The 23,696-nt window shown below is 43.9% G+C and overlaps 1 protein-coding gene across 6 annotated transcripts in view; it reads right to left on the bottom strand.

Annotated features, from left to right (window-relative positions):
* rptor (regulatory associated protein of MTOR, complex 1) overlaps window positions 1-23,696 on the bottom strand; it is a 199,409-nt gene that overhangs the window by 76,968 nt on the left and 98,745 nt on the right. For all 6 annotated transcript variants that reach the window (XM_029776869.1, XM_029776872.1, XM_029776870.1 and 3 more), the window contains exons 8-9: window positions 12,059-12,118; window positions 1,056-1,156 (exon numbers count right to left, since the gene is read on the bottom strand). In XM_029776869.1, the coding sequence (XP_029632729.1) occupies window positions 1,056-1,156; window positions 12,059-12,118 (161 nt within the window). The remainder of the gene's footprint in view (window positions 1-1,055; window positions 1,157-12,058; window positions 12,119-23,696) is intronic.

Here is a 23,696-nt window from a genome sequence, read left to right as displayed (position 1 = left end):
GTGTGCATGTATTGTGTATTGAATGCACTGTAGGTGTGTATGTATTGTGTGTGTGTGTACTGAATGTGGACAGACAGGCAGAGTGCAGTAGCAGCGCCAGATAGATCAAGGCAGGGGGTGGTAGTGACATTTTCAACTCGTATTATTAATTCATGCATGATCTCAGTTTAATGGGGCCAGGTGTCTCCAGTGTTTATCCCCAACTAATAATAATAATTGGTGTGTGTGTGTGTGTGTGTGTGTGTGTGTGTGTGTGTGTGTGTGTGTGTGTGTGTGTGTGTGTGTGTGTGTGTGTGAGAGCGGCAGTGAATCTGTGTGTGAGAGGGAGTGAGTGTCTGTGCATAAGTGTTTTGATTGTGGTGTGATTCAAGTGTACGTGTTCACGTGCTTTTGTGTGTGAGTATGTCTGTGTGAGCGTAGTTTGTGAGAGTAAAGTGTGTGGTGAGGTTGGATTAGGTGTGCCATGCCTTCATGAAGGAGATTCACTGTGATGGAGTGCTGATTAATGAATGGCAGTGCCGTATTGCTTCTGGGGCTTATCAGCCCATTACCACTGTTCTCCTCTCACATCACGACTCACATGAGTGTGAGTGAGTGAGTGAGTGAGTGACTTTCTACTTGTCTGGGCAGCCCAGGTAGACACAGGGGTATGAGTGTGTGTGTGTACACCTCTGGGCAGCCCAGGTAGACACAGGGGTATGAGTGTGTGTGTGTGTGTGTGTACCTCTGGGCAGCCCAGGTAGACACAGGGGTATGAGTGTGTGTGTGTACCTCTGGGCAGCCCAGGTAGACACAGGGGTATGAGTGTGTGTGTGTACCTCTGGGCAGCCCAGGTAGACACAGGGATATGAGTGTGTGTGTGTACCTCTGGGCAGCCCAGGTAGACACAGGGGTATGAGTGTGTGTGTGTGTACCTCTGGGCAGCCCAGGTAGACACAGGGGTATGAGTGTGTGTGTGTACCTCTGGGCAGCCCAGGTAGACACAGGGGTATGAGTGTGTGTGTGTACCTCTGGGCAGCCCAGGTAGACACAGGGGTATGAGTGTATGTGTGTACCTCTGGGCAGCACGTTCCAGGCGATAGTGTCAGTGATAGCGGTGAAGATCCAGTTGAGCTCTCCCAGTGGGGTGCGTCTGTCATTCAGTCTCCCAGGTATCCTACACAACAGGTTGGTCAGTAACATTAACACACAGGTAACTGTCAAAATAAAGGAAACGCCAACATAGTGTCTTAATAGGGCGTTGGGCCACGAGTCAGAACAGCTTCGATGCACATTGGCATAGATTCTACAAGTCTCTGGAACTCTGTTGGAGGAATGCGACGAGAAGAGAAGAGAGAAGAGAAGAGAAGAGAAGAGAAGAGAAGAGAAGAGAAGAGAAGAGAAGAGAAGAGAAGAGAAGAGAAGAGAAGAGAAGAGAAGAGAAGAGAAGAGAAGAGAAGAGAAGAGAAGAGAAGAGAAGAGAAGAGAAGAGAAGAGAAGAGAAGAGAAGAGAAGAGAAGAGAAGAGAAGAGAAGAGAAGAGAAGAGAAGAGAAGAGAAGAGAAGAGAAGAGAAGAGAAGAGAAGAGAAGAGAAGAGAAGAGAAGAGAAGAGAAGAGAAGAAAAGAAAAGAAAAGAAAAGAAAAGAAAAGAAAAGAAAAGAAAAGGAAAGAGAAGGAAAGAGAAGGAAAGAGAAAGAGAAGGAGAAGGAGAAGAAGGAGAAGGAGAAGGAGGAGAGAGAGAGAGAGGAGAGAGAGAGAGAGGTGCGCAATTATTGCCCATCCATCCATTTGTCATTCATATAGATATATCTATCTATCTATCTATATCTATCTATATCTATCTATCTATCTATCTATATATAGATATATAGATAGATAGATATATAGATAGATAGATATAGATATATAGATAGATATATAGATAGATATAGATAGATATAGATAGATATATAGATATATCTATAGATATATATATAGATCTATCTATCTATATGAATGACAAATGGATGGATGGGCAATAATTGCGCACCTTACTTCACAAATGAATTCAAATGAGGCCTAACTGAATGATAAGGAGGGTGAAGAGGTTGATTTAATTTAGAAAGACAATAGTGTAATGATGAGTTGGGGGCTGATACCATTTTCTTTTAGGTTTTACTTTGTGAACATCAGCTGTTATGGAACTGTTTTATTTACTATAAGGGAAACTAAAACATGCTACGTGTTGCAGTAGGCCTTGACATATCCTTGAATATCCACGTTGATGAGCGGGAAACAACAATGCCAGTCAGCCTTCCCAGCCGGCCCATGGAAACTACACCTAAACTAAACCCAAACTAATTTCACAGATTAAGAGTTAGACTACAGACGAGATTCAATTGACAATCTGATGAGTGACAATATTAGGCCTATCAGTTGGCAAACTGTACATGCAGGGAAAGGAGCATCACTTTATCATATCGTCCTTCAGAGTCACAAGCGAGTAAAACATTTACATTTTTAAATAGTATCAGAAAGAGCATATTCTGCCGTCTCTATTACACTTACCTTTGTCAAATAACTCTTATAATTCAAGAGTTTTAGCTCTATTTCAAATGTCACTTTTTCAAAGAACATTCCTGCTGTCCATGAATTCAGTAGAAAATAAAGGAAAGCCGCACACTCTAAGAGCTCAGATGCAAAAATGTAATAACCAACGTTTCGACAGCGAAGCTGTCTTCATCAGGGTATCCATGGGTATCCATGAATTCAGCACATGACCACTTACACGGCAGCATTGCTATGCCTACTACGCAAAAACGAGTAACATAATACAATTAAAATATGCTATTCTGTCATCAGTGGATGAATGGGCAATAGAAACCAGATAGAAACTGATAATGGTGCATGTGACTTGAATAAAATGATTGATGAGGGTGATTGAATTGGATTGATCTGAATGATGAGGGTGAAGAGGATGATTGAATTTAGAACATTGTAATTTTGATGAAGAATTGTGGGCAGTCTATTTTATTATGTAAGGCTGGAAATGGTATATAATTTCCCCTCTGTGAGAGTCAAATTAGACACCGAGTACAACATACAGTGTGTGGTTCACAATGGCAAGCCAAACCAAATGAATGGAAGCACAAACAGTATTGCAAAAGCTGCAGAATTTAGGTGAGTTCGAGTCGGATGGAGGAACATATATTTGGCTTGAAATCGACGTTGCTGATTAAGAGTCTTCATCTGATTCCGATGTTGACTTCCGCCTCTGATGCCTGAGCTTTGCCACAGAAAAAACTCAGAGCCAATAGACGGCAATGTAGGAGCCTGGGAGGGACGGCACGGCGAGACAGGAGCCTGGGAGGGACGGCACGGCGAGACAGGAGCCTGGGAGGGACGGCACGGCGAGACAGGAGCCTGGGAGGGACGGTACGGCGAGACAGGAGCCTGGGAGGGACGGCACGGTTTGGGTAGAAAAGAGGGAGGAGTTTGTGACATGCAGATGTTGCAGCACATCAGAGATGGTACTGTTGCTCATGTGCATAGAAAAGGAAACAGTAGGTGGGACATGTCTATGGATGAACTAAGCATTTACTGAACTCTTGTATGTTCGCGGGGAATACGGCGGAAAGAGCATGATGTGGAGTCCTTTTGGTCTGATCGGTATGGGCTGGCCGCCGCAAACTGATTACACCGGGCTGGCCGCCGCAAACTGATTACACCGGGCTGGCCGCCGCAAACTGATTACACCGGGCTGGCCGCCGCAAACTGATTACACCGGGCTGGCCGCCGCAAACTGATTACACCGGGCTGGCCGCCGCAAACTGATTACACCGGGCTGGCCGCCGCAAACTGATTACACCGGGCTGGCCGCCGCAAACTGATTACACCGGGCTGGCCGCCGCAAACTGATTACACCGGGTCGGCTGCCGCAAACTGATTACACCGGGTCGGCTGCTGCAAACTGATTACACCGGGTCGGCTGCTGCAAACTGATTACACCGGGTTGGTTGTAAATTAAGTTGATCAAATGGATTACACTGAATATTTCTTCACGCAATTAATCATTTACAATAGTTTATGCACTATTTATCAAGCATGTTTGCGCACCTTACAGGTTGATATGCATCTGATGCATATGCTTAAGAGGATGCCCGGCAACTTTCTCTAGCGGGTACTGATAGGCTGAAAGGCCAGGCCGTTCTACCAATACAAACTTTGCCAGTTATCTAGATTAGGATCCATCTTCTCCTTGTGCCCTAAACAATAGCCTACACTAGTTAGTCCCCTGATGGCACTAGTTTGTCAGAACTTGGTCCCCAGATGGGACTTACTGTTGATGTCAAATAAGGAGTTTCCTCTTGTCCAGTCATCACAATGTCATCTGTCCTTATTTCAAGAAATCAATTACAAATGTATTTATTACAGATTTTTTTGTTAATATTTTCATCTTGTCTGTAGGCTGTCAGGAAAGTGGTGTCCCCAGAATGTGGTGCCAGAACAGGTGTCCCCAGAAGGTAGCGTGTGTGTGTGTGGCCTCGTCTGTGGGGCGACAGGTAGCCTAGCGGTTAAGAGCTTGGGCAAGTAACAAAGGTTGCTGGTTGGAATCCCTGAGGCAACTACGGTAAAAAATTGGTCGATTTGCCCTTGAGCAAGGCACCTTAACCCTAATTACTCCTGTAAGTCGCTCTGGATAAGAGCATCTGCTAAATGAACAAAATGTAAAACAACGTACAGTATGTGTGTGTGCACCTGTGGTGTGTGTGTGTGTGTGTGTGTGGTCTAATGATGACTCCTGACAGCCCCAGTGTGTGTAGTGTAGATCAAGAGAGGCCTGGCTGTGTTGATGGTGATGTGTTGACCGGGCCACCGCCCCCCCCATGACACTTTATGACCCCCCTCAGTGGGGGAGAGGAGTACAAGAAGGAACGGGGACAAACGGCTTCCCCCATCTCCCTGGGTATATCCTGAGACACACACGCACATACTAAAGAAAGCTCTCACTCACACACACACACACACACACACACACACACACACACACACACAGTGCCCAGAGAGGACGCTGAGGGGCTGCACTGAACCAACAAGGTATCGCTCATGTGAAAGAGCAGCGTGTCACAACATCAAAGAGACACCATTTCTCTTTCCCATTCAGAGCTCCTAAACCCCACAAGAGCTCACCCAGCGCTCCCATTCATCTGGCCTAACACACACGAGCAGTCAGTACAGACAGCACACACTCACTCAGCTAAATGTATTAGAACGGAGGAAAAGGAGGACTACATGTTTCTGCCATAACCTTGACTCCATTCGACTGGGGGCACTGGTGAGCAGCGACATGTAAAGACATGTTTTCTCAGGGTTCCTGCTTGAGGTAAACAATTTATTAGCAACAATTCTGTAAAACCTACCCTCCCAGTATTATTCACTAACACGTCGACAGGATTTCCAAAGCTTGTTTGGCTAGGGGAGAGACCTCTGAAGGACAGACAATACAACCTATAACATCCCATTACTATTTAGAAGGCTGGTGGCCCTGTGGAGTAAAATCACTGAGTACTGGGTGTTCCGGTGAACAATGATTGGCAACACCATGAAGCACCAAAGAGGAAACCTTTAGTATTCCAGACAGGACAACCTGTGTACCAGAAAAGTGGCGAGGTAAATTGGTTTCCCTCTTTGTTCAAGGATTAAGAGGGGATACAGAGGTAATGAATGGATGGATGGATATCCTGGTCAAAGTATAATATCCCTTTCCAACCCTAATTGTTACCCGTCATACCAGTTACAGCACAGAAAGGGTTTTCCATTTATTAATGGATTAGTTTTCATTAACTTATTTCCCAGAAGGTAGAGTGCACCAGTGTCACTGCTGAGTTTCCAAGTCTCTCAGGTGACTAAGTCACGTGAAATAATGACCCATAAGCCAAGTGACTAGGCATGATGAGCACAGCCCTACCCTACTCAGAGATCCCTAAAAAGACCCAGGAGGCGGGGCTTGGCTGTTGTAGGAGTGAAGTCGAAAGAGAAAATAAACAACATCCATTATATTGCCTCTGAGCGAAGTAGAGTATTAGTCATGATAACTGACATGGTTTAGAATCGTGATTCGATATCTCTTATCTAAGATCCTTTTTGCAATAAGTGTGTGTATGTAGGAGTGTGTGTGTGTGTGTATGTGTATGTGTATGTGTATGTGTGTGTGTGTGTGTGTGTGTGTGTGTGTGTGTGTGTGTGTGTGTGTGTGTGTGTGTGTGTGTATGTGTGTGTGTGTGTGTGTGTGTGTGTGTATGTGTGTGTGTGTGTATGTGTGTGTGTGTGTATGTGTGTGTGTATGTGTAGGAGGGAGAGAAGAAGTAAATCATGTAATTACTGGTTGGTCCAAGTTCTTTGCAGTGACTTAGTCTTATGTAATGGGGTTCGGCTGTTGATACGTAACATATTGGCCCTCTGAGCAGAACGTGTGTGTGTCTCCATTATGGTCGGTTAACACTGAACACACGGAGGGAGTCATGGCCATGTGCTGACTGAGTCACAAACTCAGCTGGGAGGTATAGTGGGGGAAAAAGTATTTGATCCCCTGCTGATTTCGTACGTTTGCCCACTAACAAAGAAATGATCAGTCTATAATTTTAATGGTAGGTTTATATGAACAGTGAGAGACAGAATAACAAAAAAATCCAGAAAAACGCATGTCAAAAATGTTATAAAATGATTTGACCCCTCTGCAAAACATGACTTAGTGATTGGTGGCAAAACCCTTGTTGGCAATCACAGAGGTCAGACGTTTCTTGTAGTTGGCCACCAGGTTTGCACACATCTCAGGAGGGATTTTGTCCCACACCTCTTTGCAGATCTTCTCCAAGTCATTAAGGTTTCAAGGCTGACGTTTGGCAACTTGAACCTTCAGCTCCCTCCACAGATGTTCTATGGGATTAAGGTCTGGAGACTGGCTAGGCCACTCCAGGACCTTAATGTGCTTCTTCTTGAGCCACTCCTTTGTTGCCTTGGCCGTGTGTTTTGGGTCATTGTCATGCTGGAATACCCATCCACGACCCATTTTCAATGCCCTGGCTGAGGGAAGGAGGTTCTCACCCAAGATTTGACAGTACATGGCCCCATCAAATGATGCGGTGAAGTTGTCCTGTCCCCTTAGCAGAAAAACACCCCCAAAGCATAATGTTTCCACCTCCATGTTTGACGGTGGAGATGGTGTTCTTGGGGTCATAGGCAGCATTCCTCCTCCTCCAAACACGGCGAGTTGAGTTGATGCCAAAGAGCTCCATTTTGGTCTCATCTGACCACAACAATTTCACCAAGTTGTCCTCTGAATCATTCAGATGTTCATTGGCAAACTTCAGACGGGTATGTATATGTATTCTTGAGCAGGGGGACCTTGCGGGCACTGCAGGATTTCAGTCCTTCACGGCGTAGTGTGTTACCAATTGTTTTCTTGGTGACTATGGTCCCAGCTGCCTTGAGATCATTGGCAAGATCCTCCCGTGTAGTTCTGGGCTGATTCCTCACCGTTCTCATGATCATTGCAACTCCACAAGGTGAGATCTTGCATGGAGCCCCAGGCCGAGGGATATTGACAGTTCTTTTGTGTTTCTTCCATTTGCGAATAATCGCACCAAATTTGTCACCTTCTCACCAAGCTGCTTGGCGATGGTCTTGTAGCCCATTCCAGCCTTGTGTAGGTCTACAATCTTGTCCCTGACATCCTTGGAGAGCTCTTTGGTCTTGGCCATGGTGGAGAGTTTGGAATCTGATTGATTGATTGCTTCTGTGGACAGGTGTCTTTTATACAGGTAACAAGCTGCGGTTAGGAGCACTCCCTTTAAGAGTGTGCTCCTAATCTCAGCTCGTTACCTGTATAAAAGACACCTGGAAGCCAGAAATCTTTCTGATTGAGAGGGGGTCAAATACTTATTTCCCTCATTAAAATGCAAATCAATTTCTAACATTTTTAACATGCGTTTTTCTGGATTTTTTTTGTTGTTATTCTGTCTCTCACTGTTCAAATAAACCTAACATTAAAATTATAGACTGATAATTTCTTTGTCAGTGGGCAAACATACAAAATCAGCAGGGGATCAAATACTTTTTTCCCCCACTGTAAATGTCACCATCTCCTGGGGCCCAGTGCTGGAACACACACTGACACAGCTCAGCCTTCCGGAAGCTAACACTTCAGCACCACTCCTTATTGTAGCTGTCTAAAACCCCGGGCCTGGAGAACCACACAGGGTGTGTTCAGGGTTTTGGTCCAATTCAGCACTAACACACCTGGGGCCTGTTCAGGAGGTTGCAAGACAGGAGCCTGGGAGGGACGGCACGGCGAGACAGGAGCCTGGGAGGGACGGCACGGCGAGACAGGAGCCTGGGAGGGACGGCACGGCGAGACAGGAGCCTGGGAGGGACGGCACGGCGAGACAGGAGCCTGGGAGGGACGGCACGGCGAGACAGGAGCCTGGGAGGGACGGCACGGCGAGACAGGAGCCTGGGAGGGACGGCACGGCGAGACAGGAGCCTGGGAGGGACGGCACGGCGAGACAGAAGTCTGGGAGGGACGGCACGGCGAGACAGGAGTCTGGGAGGGACGGCACGGCGAGACAGGAGTCTGGGAGGGACGGCACGGCGAGACAGGAGTCTGGGAGGGACGGCACGGCGAGACAGGAGTCTGGGAGGGATGTCCCTCTACACAGGGTGTGTTCAGGGTTTTGGTCCAACTCAGCACTAACACACCTGGGGCCTGTTCAGGAGGTTGCAATGTTATAGCGTTCAGATATTAAAAAAATATATATGTTGGAGTAACCAGTAACCATTTAAGAGACTGCCACCAAAACTAGCTGTGTTTAAAGTTCCAGACAGAGGTAAATGAGAAGGTCCTTTAAATGAGTGTTGTGACAAGGTATGAACTCTGCAATGGACAGGTTCTTATGAGACCCAACCGAACTGGCCTGTCAGAGGACAGAGCAACCGGTCTAAAATAATCTCTCATTGAAAGGGCTGTTTCTGCCATTGCAGCACATTGGCAACCACACATGGGAAGGTGGTGGGTGATTCTGTAGAAACGGCTACAGTACATTATGATTTAGCGCTTCTGTTGCTGCACTGGACTCCAGTACTTTGGGGGTGAAGTCCAACTGTGAGGTGATTTTGAACTAGTACACCACTAAAAGCTCTGAAATACCATCCGAATCCATTTCTTTTTGGTCTGCATCTGGGTCAGATCTGAACGTCGTCACTTAAACACACTCCGAAGGGAAGCCTTTCCCAGCACGAACTTTGACGCAAACTGATTACACTGGGTCGGCTGGTCCAACTCTCTGAGGCGATACTGAACGAGTACACTGCGGAACACACTCTACACATTCAGTCGAGGACTCCCAAAAACATCCTCACACTTGCAAAGCTCTCAAACGCGACCTGCATTTTGATTTATTTTGGGTGTGTATCAAGTCGGAATGCCATCACTTTAAAACACTAGGAAGGTAGCTCCGTTTCCAGAGGGGAGCCTTTTCCCAGCACGACCTCAACCTCTGACGCAAACCCACGATAAGACTGACGCTCGCATGAGCTTCCTGACGTGCCTTTGCATGTCTTCTCGCCGCAGCCCTCACTCCAGTCCAGTGAGAGATGGAAGGAGGGAGAGGTGTCAAAGCCGTCAAAACCGGCCCGATGTACTGATATGGCAGAAGGAGAATAAAAGGAGAAGCAAAGTAAGATAGTGAGATCTCGCTCTGATTGTTAGTTGAAAGGCTCCCTCTTCCACAAGCGGTTTTTATCCTCCACAGAGGCATCTCCATACGTCAGAGAGAGAGCGAGAGAAGAAAAGAGAACGCTACAGAGAAGGTGGGAAGAGAGCGAGAGAGTTAGACGTGATGCCAAAGGGAGAGAGAGAGCCAGATAGTGAGCAAGAGAGAAGGAAGGATGAGAGTACCTTATCCACCTGAAGAGAGACACTTCTTGTATCCTCTCCTTTGGAACAGGGGATTGTTTGAAAGAGGAACAGGCTGCGGTTCGGCAGAGGTACCTGAGGAGTTATGGGGCACAGGGGAGGCAACTCTGGAGTTTGGATCCAATCCTAAACTCACTTCCAGTCTTGGAGAGGTGCAGAGTAGGCAGAGAGAGGAGTGAAACGTGACTATCTGGAGAGGTGTAGAGTAGGCAGAGAGAGGAGTGAAACGTGACTATCTGGAGAGGTGTAGAGTAGGCAGAGAGAGGAGTGAAACGTGACTATCTGGAGAGGTGTAGAGTAGGCAGAGAGAGGCGTGAAACGTGACTATCTGGAGAGGTGTAGAGTAGGCAGAGAGAGGCGTGAAACGTGACTATCTGGAGAGGTGTAGAGTAGGCAGAGAGAGGAGTGAAACGTGACTATCTGGAGAGGTGTAGAGTAGGCAGAGAGAGGAGTGAAACGTGACTATCTGGAGAGGTGTAGAGTAGGCAGAGAGAGGAGTGAAACGTGACTATCTGCGTCACACTGGAAAGAGTACTACTTGATGAACTTTAAGCCCCCGACGTGCACACACTCACGTGCACACACACACACACACGTTCAGTGAGTCTGCACCATGACACTCTCAGCCTCTACTAGCCCTTAGCCAAACACACTAATTAACCTCTAGAGGACTAGACTCGTGTGTGTGTGTGTGTGTGTGTGTGTGTGTGTGTGTGTGTGTGTGTGTGTGTGTGTGTCCATTTTGGCCTGGTTAACACTGAGGGAATCATGACCATGTGCTGACTGAGTCACAATTAGCTGGAGGCAAAGTCATGCGTGCGTTTACACGCCAGCATGTGTGTTTGGAGGGAAAGTGAGAACGTCTGTCTGAGTCAGACAAAGACTAGGCAAGAGTGCCAACTCTAAAGTATCGAAAAGTTTCTGTCTTGTTTTCCTGTTGTGTGAGCGTGTGAACGTAGTCTCTCTGTTTTCCTGTTGTGTGAGCGTGTGAACGTAGTCTCTCTGTTTTCCTGTTGTGTGAGCGTGTGAACGTAGTCTGTTGTTTTCCTGTTGTGTGAGCGTGTGAACGTAGTCTCTGTCTGTTGTTTTCCTGTTGTGTGAGCGTGTGAACGTAGTCTCTGTCTGTTGTTTTCCTGTTGTGTGAGCGTGTGAACGTAGTCCCTGTCTGTTGTTTTCCTGTTGTGTGAGCGTGTGAACATAGTCTCTCTGTTGTTTTCCTGTTGTGTGAGTGTGTGAATGTAGTCTCTGTCTGTTGTTTTCCTGTTGTGTGAGTGTGTGAACGTAGTCTCTCTGTCTGCTGTTTTCCTGTTGTGTGAGCGTGTGAACGTAGTCTCTGTTTTCCTGTTGTGTGAGCGTGTGAACGTAGTCTCTCTGTTTTCCTGTTGTGTGAGCGTGTGAACGTAGTCTCTGTGTGTTGTTTTCCTGTTGTGTGAGCGTGTGAACGTAGTCTCTCTGTGTGTTGTTTTCCTGTTGTGTGAGTGTGTGAACGTAGTCTCTCTGTTTTCCTGTTGTGTGAGTATGTGAATGTAGTCTCTCTGTTTTCCTGTTGTGTGAGTATGTGAATGTAGTCTCTCTGTTTTCCTGTTGTGTGAGTGTGTGAACGTAGTCTCTCTGTTTTCCTGTTGTGTGAGTATGTGAACGTAGTCTCTGTTTTCCTGTTGTGTGAGCGTGTGAACGTAGTCTCTCTGTTTTCCTGTTGTGTGAGCGTGTGAACGTAGTCCCTGTCTGTTGTTTTCCTGTTGTGTGAGCGTGTGAACGTAGTCTCTCTGTGTGTTGTTTTCCTGTTGTGTGAGCGTGTGAACGTAGTCTCTGTTGTTTTCCTGTTGTGTGAGTATGTGAATGTAGTCTCTCTGTGTAGTTGGGGTAGAGAGCTCTAGGTGCTGTAAGCTGCCTTTTATGTTCTCAAAACGAGTGGAATTGCATCTGTATGTCCTTTTATCTGGCATATTTGTATCACTCACAACAAGAACATACTCAAATCCATCTATAAAAAAACAACAGATCTTTACAAAAGACAAAGGGCTTTAAATTGGTCCAAACTACACTACTTGCTGAAAGAACAAAAGAAGAAAAGCAATATAAAGAAAGCAGAAATGAAAGCGGGAGAGTTGCCACAGCGGTACTTACTTCTCAATGAGGTCCAACGTCACCCCTGGCACCAGCTTGGCACTTTTCTGCATGCAAAACCTGGGGGCACAAACAGAGATCCAGTCCAATCAGGGCAGCAAGAAAGCAAACAATAAAAGTGCTAGAAAAATGTCTTAATTCACCTGTAAACCGCTGAACGTTTCAATACAGTATGTGTGGAAGCATTGCCGTGTCAACCAAAGAAATGTGTTTGTTTTCACAATGAAAAAAAAGTTTGATATCACAGGAACAATAAGTAACTTTCAATTACATAGCACAAGGTCTTTAAACTAGAGAGGTTTATGTGAGGGTCAGGTCACAAAGGGATACACGCAGGGTACATCCAGGTCTATTTAGACTGCACTGTGACTCCCACAGTGAAGAGGGTATTATCGTGCTTGGACAGGACCGGCTGGTAGCAGGTCCAGTGCGTTCCCAGCAGGGTAATGTTTAAAGGTAGAGGAGAGGCACGATAAAGCACTGCTGAGGCAGCAAATATAGCAGCTGGGTTGGGATCTCAGATGGGGCTTAGTCATTATTATCAAGGGGAACACAGGTGTGTGTGTGTGGTGTGTGTGTGTGGGGGGTGTATTCTGTGAACGTGCACTCGTGCGCTACACAAATCCAACGTTTGAATTATGCAGAACCTTGCCACCAGCTGTCCAGCACACGTGTTCTCATCTGGACATTCAAGCACGTACACAGACAAAGTCCAAACTAACGCCGTGTAACAACTCCCCACAACAAACCTCAGGTGGCCATTACATTCAGATGGTGAGCTCTCTACACAGGTCTCCCACTGTGTTTGTTGGGGTAATGAACTTTTAGGACAGAGGTCAAAGTGGCACACGAGAGTCTCCTCAAACAGGACACGGAACATGAATAGAGACAAGGCCATGTAGACAGAATGAGAGATGGAGATAGAGAGAGAAGGGACTTCTCCCCTGAAGCAGGAGAGTGTTCTCAAAACACAGGAGAGGAGACTTTGATCCACAGCCAAAACAAACAGAGAAGAGATGGAGAAGGGTGTCAGAGGACATACTGTACTAGAGAGAGAAGTGGAGCAGAGAGAACTTGTGGAGTGGTACTGGGGGTCCGTGTGACTGTTTTTGCGTACGTGCTTGAGAGAGAGAGAGAGAGAGAGAGAGAGAGAGAGAGTGAGGAAGAGTGTGTGTGGGGTCTTGTGCGCGCAACGGATACCTCTCGGTGGGATCCCAAACTAGGTCGTAGAGGGAGGAGCGGAGCTTCTCTGTTGGTCCCCTTGGAGCCGACTGTCTGCTACAGCTCATTACATCCCCCAATCAGTCCTCCCCAGACGCCCTCTGTCGCCATCTTTCCCTCTATGCGGCTCTCTCCTTCAATTCCAATCTTTGTCCTTCGGTCTCTCTCGCTCCCTCTCCCCTATCCCTCTCTCCTATCATTCTGAATGTGTTCATGTCTCCCAAATCCCTCAGTCTGCCCTCTACTCCCCCTCTCCATTTTACACGTTTTCCAACCCCAAGTCCTCATTGTCCACCAAGTTTCCAATTATTTTCCCCCTATATTTTGGCTCTCCTTCACCGTCTGCTTCCCTTCTCTTGTCCTTTTCTCCTTCTATCCTCTAATCCTCTCCCCGCTCCATCCTTTCCCTCTTCCGTCTCCACCGCGCCATCCTTTCCCTCTTCCCGCTCCATCCTTTCCCTCTTCCCGCGCCATCCTTTCCCTCTCCCCGCTCCATCCTTTCCCTCTTCCGTCTCCCCGCTCCATCCTTTCCCTCTCCCCGCTCCATCCTTTCCCTCTTCCCTCTCCCCGCTCCATCCTTTCCCTCTCCCCGCTCCATCCTTTCCCTCTTCCGTCTCCCCGCTCCATCCTTTCCGTCTCCCCGCTCCATCCTTTCCCTCTTCCGTCTCCCGCTCCATCCTTTCCCTCTTCCCTCTCCCCGCTCCATCCTTTCCCTCTTCCCTCTCCCCGCTCCATCCTTTCCCTCTTCCCGCTCCATCCTTTCCCTCTCCCCGCTCCATCCTTTCCCTCTTCCCGCTCCATCCTTTCCCTCTTCCCGCTCCATCCTTCCCTCTTCCCGCTCCATCCTTTCCCTCTCCATCCTTTCCCTCTTCCGTCTCCCCGCTCCATCCTTTCCCTCTTCCCTCTCCCCGCTCCATCCTTTCCCTCTTCCGTCTCCCCGCTCCATCCTTTCCCTCTTCCGTCTCCCGCTCCATCCTTTTCCTCCGTCTCCAGTACCTTTCCCTCTTCATCTCCCGCATCTCCATCCTTTCCCCTCTTTCCGTCTCCCCGCTCCATCCTTTCCCTCTTCCGTCTCCCCGCTCCATCCTTTCCCTCTTCCGTCTCCCCGCTCCATCCTTTCCCTCTTCCGTCTCCCCGCTCCATCCTTTCCCTCTTCCGTCTCCCCGCTCCATCCTTTCCCTCTTCCGTCTTCCCGCTCCATCCTTTCGGTCTTTCGTCTCCCCGCTCCATCCTTTCCCTCTTCCGTCTTCCCGCTCCATCCTTTCCCTCTTCCGTCTCCCCGCTCCATCCTTTCCCTCTTCCGTCTTCCCGCTCCATCCTTTTGGTCTTTCGTCTCCCCGCTCCATCCTTTCGGTCTTCCGTCTTCCCGCTCCATCCTTTCCCTTGCTCTCCCTCGTTGATACACTAACATTAGCAGCAATAATTAACAAAACACTAATTAGCTGACTGTTGGCTCCTTGCTATTGCTGTATAATATACAGGTAACTGCTAAAATAAAGGAAACCCCAACATAAAGTGTCTTAATAGGGCATTGGGCCACCACGAGTCAGAACAGCTTCAATGCACCTTAGCATGGATTCTACAAGTCTCTGGAACTCTTTCAGAGGGATGCATGCAACACCATTCTTCCACGAAAAACTCCATAATTTGGTGTTTTGTTATTGGTGGTGGAAAACGCAGTCTCAAGCGCCGCTCCAGAATCTCACATTAGTGTTCAATTGGGTTGAGATCTGGTGACACCCTTTAAACCCCTATGCACCTTTAAGACCCCTCTTTCAAAGTCACTGATATCTCTTCTTCTAGCCATGGTAGCCAAAATAATGGGCAACTGGGAATTTTTATACATGACCCTAAGAATGATGGATGTTAATTGCTTAATTAACACAGGAATACCATCTGTGTGGAAGCCTGCTTTCAATATACTTTATATCCCTCATTTACTCAAGTGTTTCCTTTATTTTGGCAGTTACCTGTATATAACGTTCTGCTCTGCTGCCCTAAGCTGTGGATTCCTCTTAATGTTTGAGATCTACACTATTAGAAGCTAAGTGGTTATTCAGACAAAGAAACAGTCACAGTAGGTTCAGGGATTATGTCTCAAGGACGTTCAAGGCATAACCTATCTTTATTCATTTCTATGGTTCGAGGGCAGAGCCGTATATGTATCATGTATATTAATGGATCTGGTTCAAGGCACTCGGGATGGAAGAAAATATGTTTCATTTCAAAAGGTCTATGCACTGCTATAGAACTTATAAAATGCAGAGATGCATTCAGAACGGCGATGTGTTTTAGGACAGGGCCTTCAAGGAAGTCTGAGGTAGTTAAAGTATTAGGAGGTTTCATGAGGTAAAACTCTTCTTCCTGTACCCATTACATTCCTGTTTAGGTCTGTTGAAACAAAGCTGAATGTACAGTAGTACCACAGGGAAATAGAACATGAGGTTAAGCAATGCTTTGCTTCCCCATTGTGATGTCAACACAGACAAGGACAAAGAGCATAGAGTACAGTTCCATTGACATTTCCTATATTGAGTCCACGCTCCAGAGATTGTACAGGAAGTGTGTGTGTGTGTTACACCCTCCTCACGTGTTTCCTCCTTCCCCCTAAAGGCTAAGGAGATGTGAGGACAGAGAGAATAAGCTGTTTTAGCTTTAAATGACTGCGAAACATTGGTGTGTGTCAAGGGATATCTTTGCAAACGAAAGGAATATAAGACCGGATAATGAGGCTCCGTGATGACGCATTTTCATTCAGAATTGATCAGCGTTTTGCCTTTTGAAGGTGTACCGTCATGCAAAGCATCATAGAAAATGAGAAGATACAGTGAGGGAAAACAGTATTTGATCCCCTGCTGATTTTGTACGTTTGCCCACTGACAAAGAAATGATCAGTCTATAATTTTAATGGTAGGTTTATTTGAACAGTGAGAGACAGAATAACAACAAAAAAATCCAGAAAAACGCATGTTAAAAATGTTATAATTTGATTTGCATTTTAATGAGGGAAATAAAGTATTTGACCCCTCTGCAAAACATGACTTAGTACTTGGTGGCAAAACCCTTGTTGGCAATCACAGAGGTCAGACGTTTCTTGTACATGGCCCCGTCCATCGTCCCTTTGATGCGGGGAAGTTGTCCTGTCCCCTTAGCAGAAAAACACCCCCAAAGCATAATGTTTCCACCTCCATGTTTGACGTTGGGGATGGTGCTCTTGGGGTCATAGGCAGCATTCCTCCTCCTCCAAACACAGCGAGTTGAGTTGATGCCAAAGAGCTCAATTTTGGTCTCATCTGACCACAACACTTTCACCCAGTTGTCCTCTGAATCATTCAGATGTTCATTGGCAAACTTCAGACGGGCATGTATATGTGCTTTCTTGAGCAGGGGGACATTGCGGGCACTGCAGGATTTCAGTCCTTCACGGCATAGTGTGTTACCAATTGTTATCTTGGTGACTATGGTCCCAGCTGCCTTGAGATCATTGACAAGATCCTCCTGTGTAGTTCTGGGCTGATTCCTCACCGTTCTCATGATCATTGCAACTCCACGAGGTGAGATCTTGCATGGAGCCCCAGGCCGAGGGAGATTGACAGTTCTTTTGTGTTTCTTCCATTTGCGAATAATCGCACCAACTGTTGTCACCTTCTCACCAAGCTGCTTGGCGATGATCTTGTAGCCCATTGCAGCCTTGTGTAGGTCTACAATCTTGTCCCTGACATCCTTGGGGAGCTCTTTGGTCTTGGCCATGGCGGAGAGTTTGGAATCTGATTGATTGATTGCTTCTGTGGACAGGTGTCTTTTATACAGGTAACAAGCTGAGATTAGGAGCACTCCCTTTAAGAGTGTGCTCCTAATCTCAGCTCGTTACCTGTATAAAAGGCACCTGGGAGCCAGAAATCTTTCTGATTGAGAGGGGGTCAAATACTCATTTCCCTCATTAAAATGCAAATCAATTTATAACATTTTTGAGATGCGTTTTTCTGGATTTTTTTGTTGTTATTCTGTCTCTCACTGTTCAAATAAAACTACCATTAAAATTATAGACTGATCATTTCTTTGTCAGTGGGCAAACATACAAAATCAGCAGGGGATGAAATACTTTTTTCCCCTCACTGTGCTTGAGATTACTGGAAAGGCTGTCCCAAGTTTTCAAGAGGAAAGCTAGTCTCACGTGCACACACATTTGTGTGCTTTCTTTTTCTGTTATGTGTGTGTGTGACTGAGTATGTCGATGTGTGCTTGCATGTGCTTGCGTGAGTGTGAGACCTTAGCTTCCTTAGCTAAAACACACACACAATGCCCAGGGGGTGGGGTTGGCATGAGTAGAGTGTGCGGAACCGCAAAAGTTCCAGGATATTGAGGCAGTCACCTGTCAAAGTGTTGGCAGCAGAACAGGAGTCCTGTTTAAAGATTCAGCAGGAAGATGGTGCTTCTCAGTTCCTCACAGTCACACGAGGCTGGCTCCTAACTATCTGATACTCATGCTGAGTCCCTCAAGAATCACTATCCTCATTTCCTTTCCTTATTTAACCCTCTTCTCCCCTTCTTTCCAAGCTCATCAGATCTTTCTAATCCTTTCTTCTCCTCTCCTCATTTCCTCTCTCCTTTCCCTTTTTATCCCCTCTTGTTCCATCCTTTCCTCTCTTCTCGCCATCTCTGCTCTTCTCCTTTCCCCCTCCATTACCATAGCCACCCTCTATCTGAACATTGGGAAATCCCTTGAAGACAGTGCTCTATCAGTGCTGATTTTCTGCTCTAGTGAGCAAGGAAACCCTCTTTCTGGCTCCCGCACTCTTCCTATATTCGTTTTTTCTCTCATCTCACCTCCCTCTTTCATTCTCTTCCCTCTGTGCTTTTTTTTGTGTTGCAGGTTTGGAATCCGAGGTAAGCCATCACGTCTTAGTGAGCCTGCAGCGCTAAATGCGATTAGCTAAGGAGAGAAGCATGTGTCTCTTTCAGCATGGAAGGGGGAGAGAGCGAGCGCGATAGAAAAGCAGAGTTCACTGCAGTCTCGAGACAGGGCTGATAATGGATATTTCTAGCATTGGAAATCATTCTTTGTTATGACCCATCCAATACCTTTACTCTAAGACTATAAAATCATTAAGCAATTTGAGACTTGGCTATAGAAATATTATCTACTGTTATATTACTTCATCACTAACCTTTATTTTAAAAAAATAAGTTAAGTAGTCAAACGAGCCAATTGGGAACAAAGGATTAGGTGGCCATGATAATATTAGATGTTAGGTTTGAAATTTATCAAAGACAATATACTTGCAACAAATGCCAAGAGATGTATAATGAAAGGGAAACAGAAAACCTACCACTGAGACCCCAGTTTAATGTCTCAACCAAAGAATGAAAATTGCAAAGAAATGTGAATTATATCCCCATCAAAAGTCTTCCTACCCCAATGGTATTATTGTACGCCAATGGATCGCACTCACTATAATGGATCCTTTGAGCATGAAAAGATAATTGACAAAGAAAGGAAACGTTTACTCCAGTCTCATTTTTTCTCAGAAACTGCGATTTGACGTACCCATTAGCTATATTACACCATTGATAGAAAAAAAACATGACTGATGTGTGTCTGTACGTCATGTGTGCGCGTGAGAGACAATTGCCAATACTTTCGATTTATACTACAATTGTACTACAATTGTCACTGAACCCCGAACAGTGCCAAACACTAAGAGAAAAAAAACACAAAAAACACACCCAAATATCCCCTCAAACTACAACACTACTACTTTAGCAGGAGATGAAAAGGGGTAAGCTGGGTATTGTAGTTCACAGAATAAGAGATCAGATAATGCAGAGGTCTTTCAGTACCGATCTCTTCCTGATTGGTAGCCCTTTCCCATATATGGGTAAATTGCAGATTTTGTAATTGATAAGTGCCTAAATTGGAACGCAGTGGCTGTACTGTAACATCCTATACATGACATCAGAGCTCAGGTTCTACACTTCACAACGCTGTATGGTATTTGAATGACAGCTGCTAGAAACTATGCAAAAATTGCACCGCCATTTCTTGGTTGCAAAACTATAAATGGTTCACCTCATTGCAGTTTACGTGACAAAACAAGCATGTGTAGTGTAGATAATCATTGTACCACTGAAATATATTTTCAATAACGAAAAATATTATATTTTCTTTCAGCTGTTTGAAGCTGGCGTACAAGACCGAAAGTAAGACAAAAATGTAACTTAAGAGTTGGAAGCGTAGAAATAGCGCACAGAGCTACCGCTTCCTGGACTTGCTTTCAATGAGAATGACAGATCTATAACACACATTTCTAAGTAAATTTGGTCGAGTCGCCAAAAGTTACATTTTGCTGCTCTCTCCCAAGCAAATTTCCTGCAATCCTATGCATTTTGCCATGGCTAATGTAGTGTTATTTTGCTCAAACATAACAAAACCAATATTGCTAAATTCATTGTTCGGTGAATTTTCAATTCTCCCTGACTTTCTAGCTTTTATTTTGGTAACTGTTAGTTCTCAAAGATGATATTATTTAAAAATATATAGGTCCAATATCTTTGACATACTTTATATCTGGGTTTTAGTCGTTACGGTTTACACTGAAAGCATTTTTCCATCCATAAAATGTATTTTATATAATTGTCAAAGACGAGACGTGTAAATTTAGTGTCCGAAGGCCATTCATTTAACATAAAAAGATATGTATAAATCTAATATTAAATCATTCAACTCTTACCTTTCTTTTGACCCAGAAATATTTGTGTTGCAAACTATTAAATTGAGGGAGTTATTGAGCTCTAAAGTGTCAAAATGTCCTTCAGTGTAACTGTCCAAGTTAAAATTCTAATGACAAAAGTATTTTTAAAATATAAATGAACACCCATGGCATAATTGTGTTAGTGTTTGCAACAATATATAGAATAATGGGCGACATACTGTATCTAAAAAATATTTAATAACTTGAATAACTTTTGTCCGGACTTCTGCGCTTCATCAATGTCATTCAGTATAACAAAGATAAAAAGCCATTTTAAAGCATATCACATGATGGTAATCTCTGAAATACTTGATGATTTCACCTTTTCACCCTCTAGTAACCTTTGTAACAAAAACTCATGTTCTTCAGCACAACACAGAAAACATACTTTTAATGTTATTTTTATAAAAAGCTATATTAAATATGAAAAGTAAGGATAATCTTTATAGGTCAAGGTTACTTTATATAGGTGGCCAAGGAACGGCCTGTTAAATATGTTTATGTATGAAATCTGTCCTTCAGTATCACGCTTTTGTCCTTCAGCACAACAAAAGTTTCATGTTATACTACAATGTCACCTGTTATGCTGAATGACAGTAGCTTTGTTATCCCATGTTTTCACTAGTTTACAAAATGTAATCATGTAATTCATATTTACTCATTGTATGAATACTGAATATTATCATTTGAAACTATTTTATGGCATTTTAAGGTATTTCAAGGTACATTATCTTTATACTGTAGATGCCGTTGTCTAATAAGGAGGGCTGCACGGCACAGACAAAATATTAACGCGGATCCAGTTTCTAGGGAGGAAAGACTAGCCAGAAGAAAAGCAAGGTATTGTTTTCATGGTTTCATGCTACTGTCAGCAGCAGAATAGGATATAATAGGATATAAAGCTGGGTGGATAACACTTAACATTAAGTTGTACTATTACACTGTAGTTAATGTTTTATTGCACAGCAGTTACGGTTTAACTGATGGATTATATTAGTTAATATTATAATAATTATACACACAATTATGGATTAAAAATGTATTAATAATTATATTAGTTAATAGCTGGGGCACTTTATGAAAAATCGAGACTGTACAAGTTTGAATTGAAGTAGTTTGATGGGCATTTTATGTAGCTATTTTGTGTAGGTATCTTGAAATTGCATTTGTGTACCTGCATTGAATAGAAATTAACCAGTTAGAGTAGCAATACATAATTGCATAACATTAACTAGCATGTAATAATTGTGTAATAATGCAACAAAGTGTTGGCCGCAGGCTCAAATTATAGTAAAGTGATTATTAACATTAGCAATGAAAAAGTAACAAAACATGTTTGAGAGAGAAAGGTGGAGGGAGTTGATTTAACTTTTAAACTTTGATTAAGTGTTATCATTGTATAGCCTACTATTAATAGACTAATAACATTGAATGGATGCAAATCCTATTCTGTGCCAGTGTCAACTATTACATTTTTGTTTTATAGCTATCAGAGAAGAAAGAAGGATGTCACTCCTGATCATCCACCAATCCATACAATGACACAATATGATGCTGGAGAAAAAAAGGGGGAAAAAAAGGAAAAATGTTGATTAAATCAGAGGCGGCGCCGTGAAAAAATCTAACAAATGAATGTGGTGACGAACTTAACTCCAGTATCCACTGAAGGAAACTCTTGAGCAACCCCCGAACAACTTGTACAAGTACAACATGAACCTTTACCTCTAGAGCTGGAGCAACCATCTACCGTAAATTCCGGACTATAAGCCGCAACTTTTTTCCCACGCTTTGAACCCAGCGGCTTAAACAATGACGCGGCTAATATATGGATTTTTCCAGCTTTCGATTTTTTTTCCTCCAAAAAAACACATTCTGTGACGTGCTCAGTTTTTTGGCGGCATGAAGCTTTCATTAGACCAATGAAATTGCCGAACGGGTTAAGGTCAAACAACTTTTTTGTTTACTGTTTAGATTAAATCGAGCGCTCTCAAACTTCCCATAATTCTGATTACGGTAGTCATTTTGTCACCCTCATCATGGCAAAGACACGGAGAAATGTATATGATGCAACTTTCAAGTTGAAGGCGATTGATCTGGCTGTTGGAAAAGGAAATAGAGCTGCTGCACGGGAGCTTGGTCTTAATGAGTCGATGATAAGATGTTGGAAACAGCAGCGTGAGGAATTGACTCAGTGCAAAAAGACAACTAAAGCTTACTGCTAATTTTTTATTTTTTGTTACAAGCCGTGTTTCGTTAAAGCCTGTGTAAAGTTAATTTGTTTCAATGTACCGGTAGGCACCTGCGGCTTATAGACATGTGTGGCTTATTTATGTTCAAAATAATATATATTTTTTAATTTCAGTGGGTGCGGCTTATATTCAGGTGCGCTTAATAGTCCGGAAATTACGGTAAGTCCTTGACTCCAGAACTAGAGCAATCCCTTGAGCCTCAATCTCAAACACTGGATCAACCACTTGCTTCCTCCACTCCAGAAAAAGTGAAAGGGGTATCAAAGCATTGCAATATTACTTTGAGAAAGATATCCAGTGTTTGGTGACGACTTTAAGCAAAACTACAGTTTTTTGCACAATGTTATGGAATGTTTTTTAATTAATGCTTTGTTGCAAATGTTCAATGCTGATTTAATCCTACGTTAATTAAATTGTAAAACTATGTTGCATAGTAAAACCCATCTTTATGTGTGTGACGTATGGGTCCACACACACACACACACACACACACACACACACACACACACACACACACACACACGGAAAAGATGTAAGTACAGCTAGCCTGCACATTTTAAACATCTTATCCAGTCTTTTTTAGACAGTTTTATAACTTAAAAAATAGCTAAAAGAAAAATACTATTGCTGCTACTAATAATAGTTCATAGGATAATTATTGTTATTGCTGAAGGAGTCACATTTAATCAATTTGTGGGCCGGACTGATACGATGTCATTCAGGGTAACAAAATATTGTCATACAGTATAACACCAGTATTTTATATTAAAATACAATAACTTTGTTTTGTTGACTGAGACAAAAACAAATCACAAAGGATGAAGTGAAAGGTATTTCCAAAGATTTTTGAAAACTTTTCAGTGTAAGGCAGGAACGTTTTTGTAAAAAACCTTCAACAAATTTTGAGTTGTTGTGACCCGTGACACATCAAATATGTTATTTAAAATAAAATGTCATTTTTTCTGGGTAATTATATTTCTGCCAGTCTATGCATGGATATAGCACCTTGTGATGTTGAAAAATGGGCATACATGTATTTTACATTTTTTAAAGACTTAGTGTAATACTGAATGACATTTTACTAGGGTACATTCATATGAATCACAATAAAAATGATTTATTGGCTTTATTCTTGAAAATAACTAATATAAAGGGCATAGGTGACACTCCAATGAACATAAAAAAGCTTTTTAGGGAGTTGTAATTGACGATTTATTTTTTTGCTACTTTGAAAACCTTATACATCTTTGACATACATACATACAGTTGAAATCGGAAGATTACATACACCTTAGCCAAATACATTTAAACTCAGTTTCACAATTCCTGACATTTAATCCTAGTAAAAATTCCCTGTCTTAGGTCAGTTACGATCACCACTTTATTTAAAGAATGTGAGATGTCAGACTAATAGTA

This window comes from Salmo trutta, chromosome 14, assembly GCF_901001165.1.
Source record: "Salmo trutta chromosome 14, fSalTru1.1, whole genome shotgun sequence".
Taxonomy (NCBI): Eukaryota; Metazoa; Chordata; class Actinopteri; order Salmoniformes; family Salmonidae; genus Salmo; species Salmo trutta.
The sequence above is the reverse complement of the archived record's forward strand: the minus strand, read 5'-3'. Positions and strand labels throughout refer to the sequence as shown.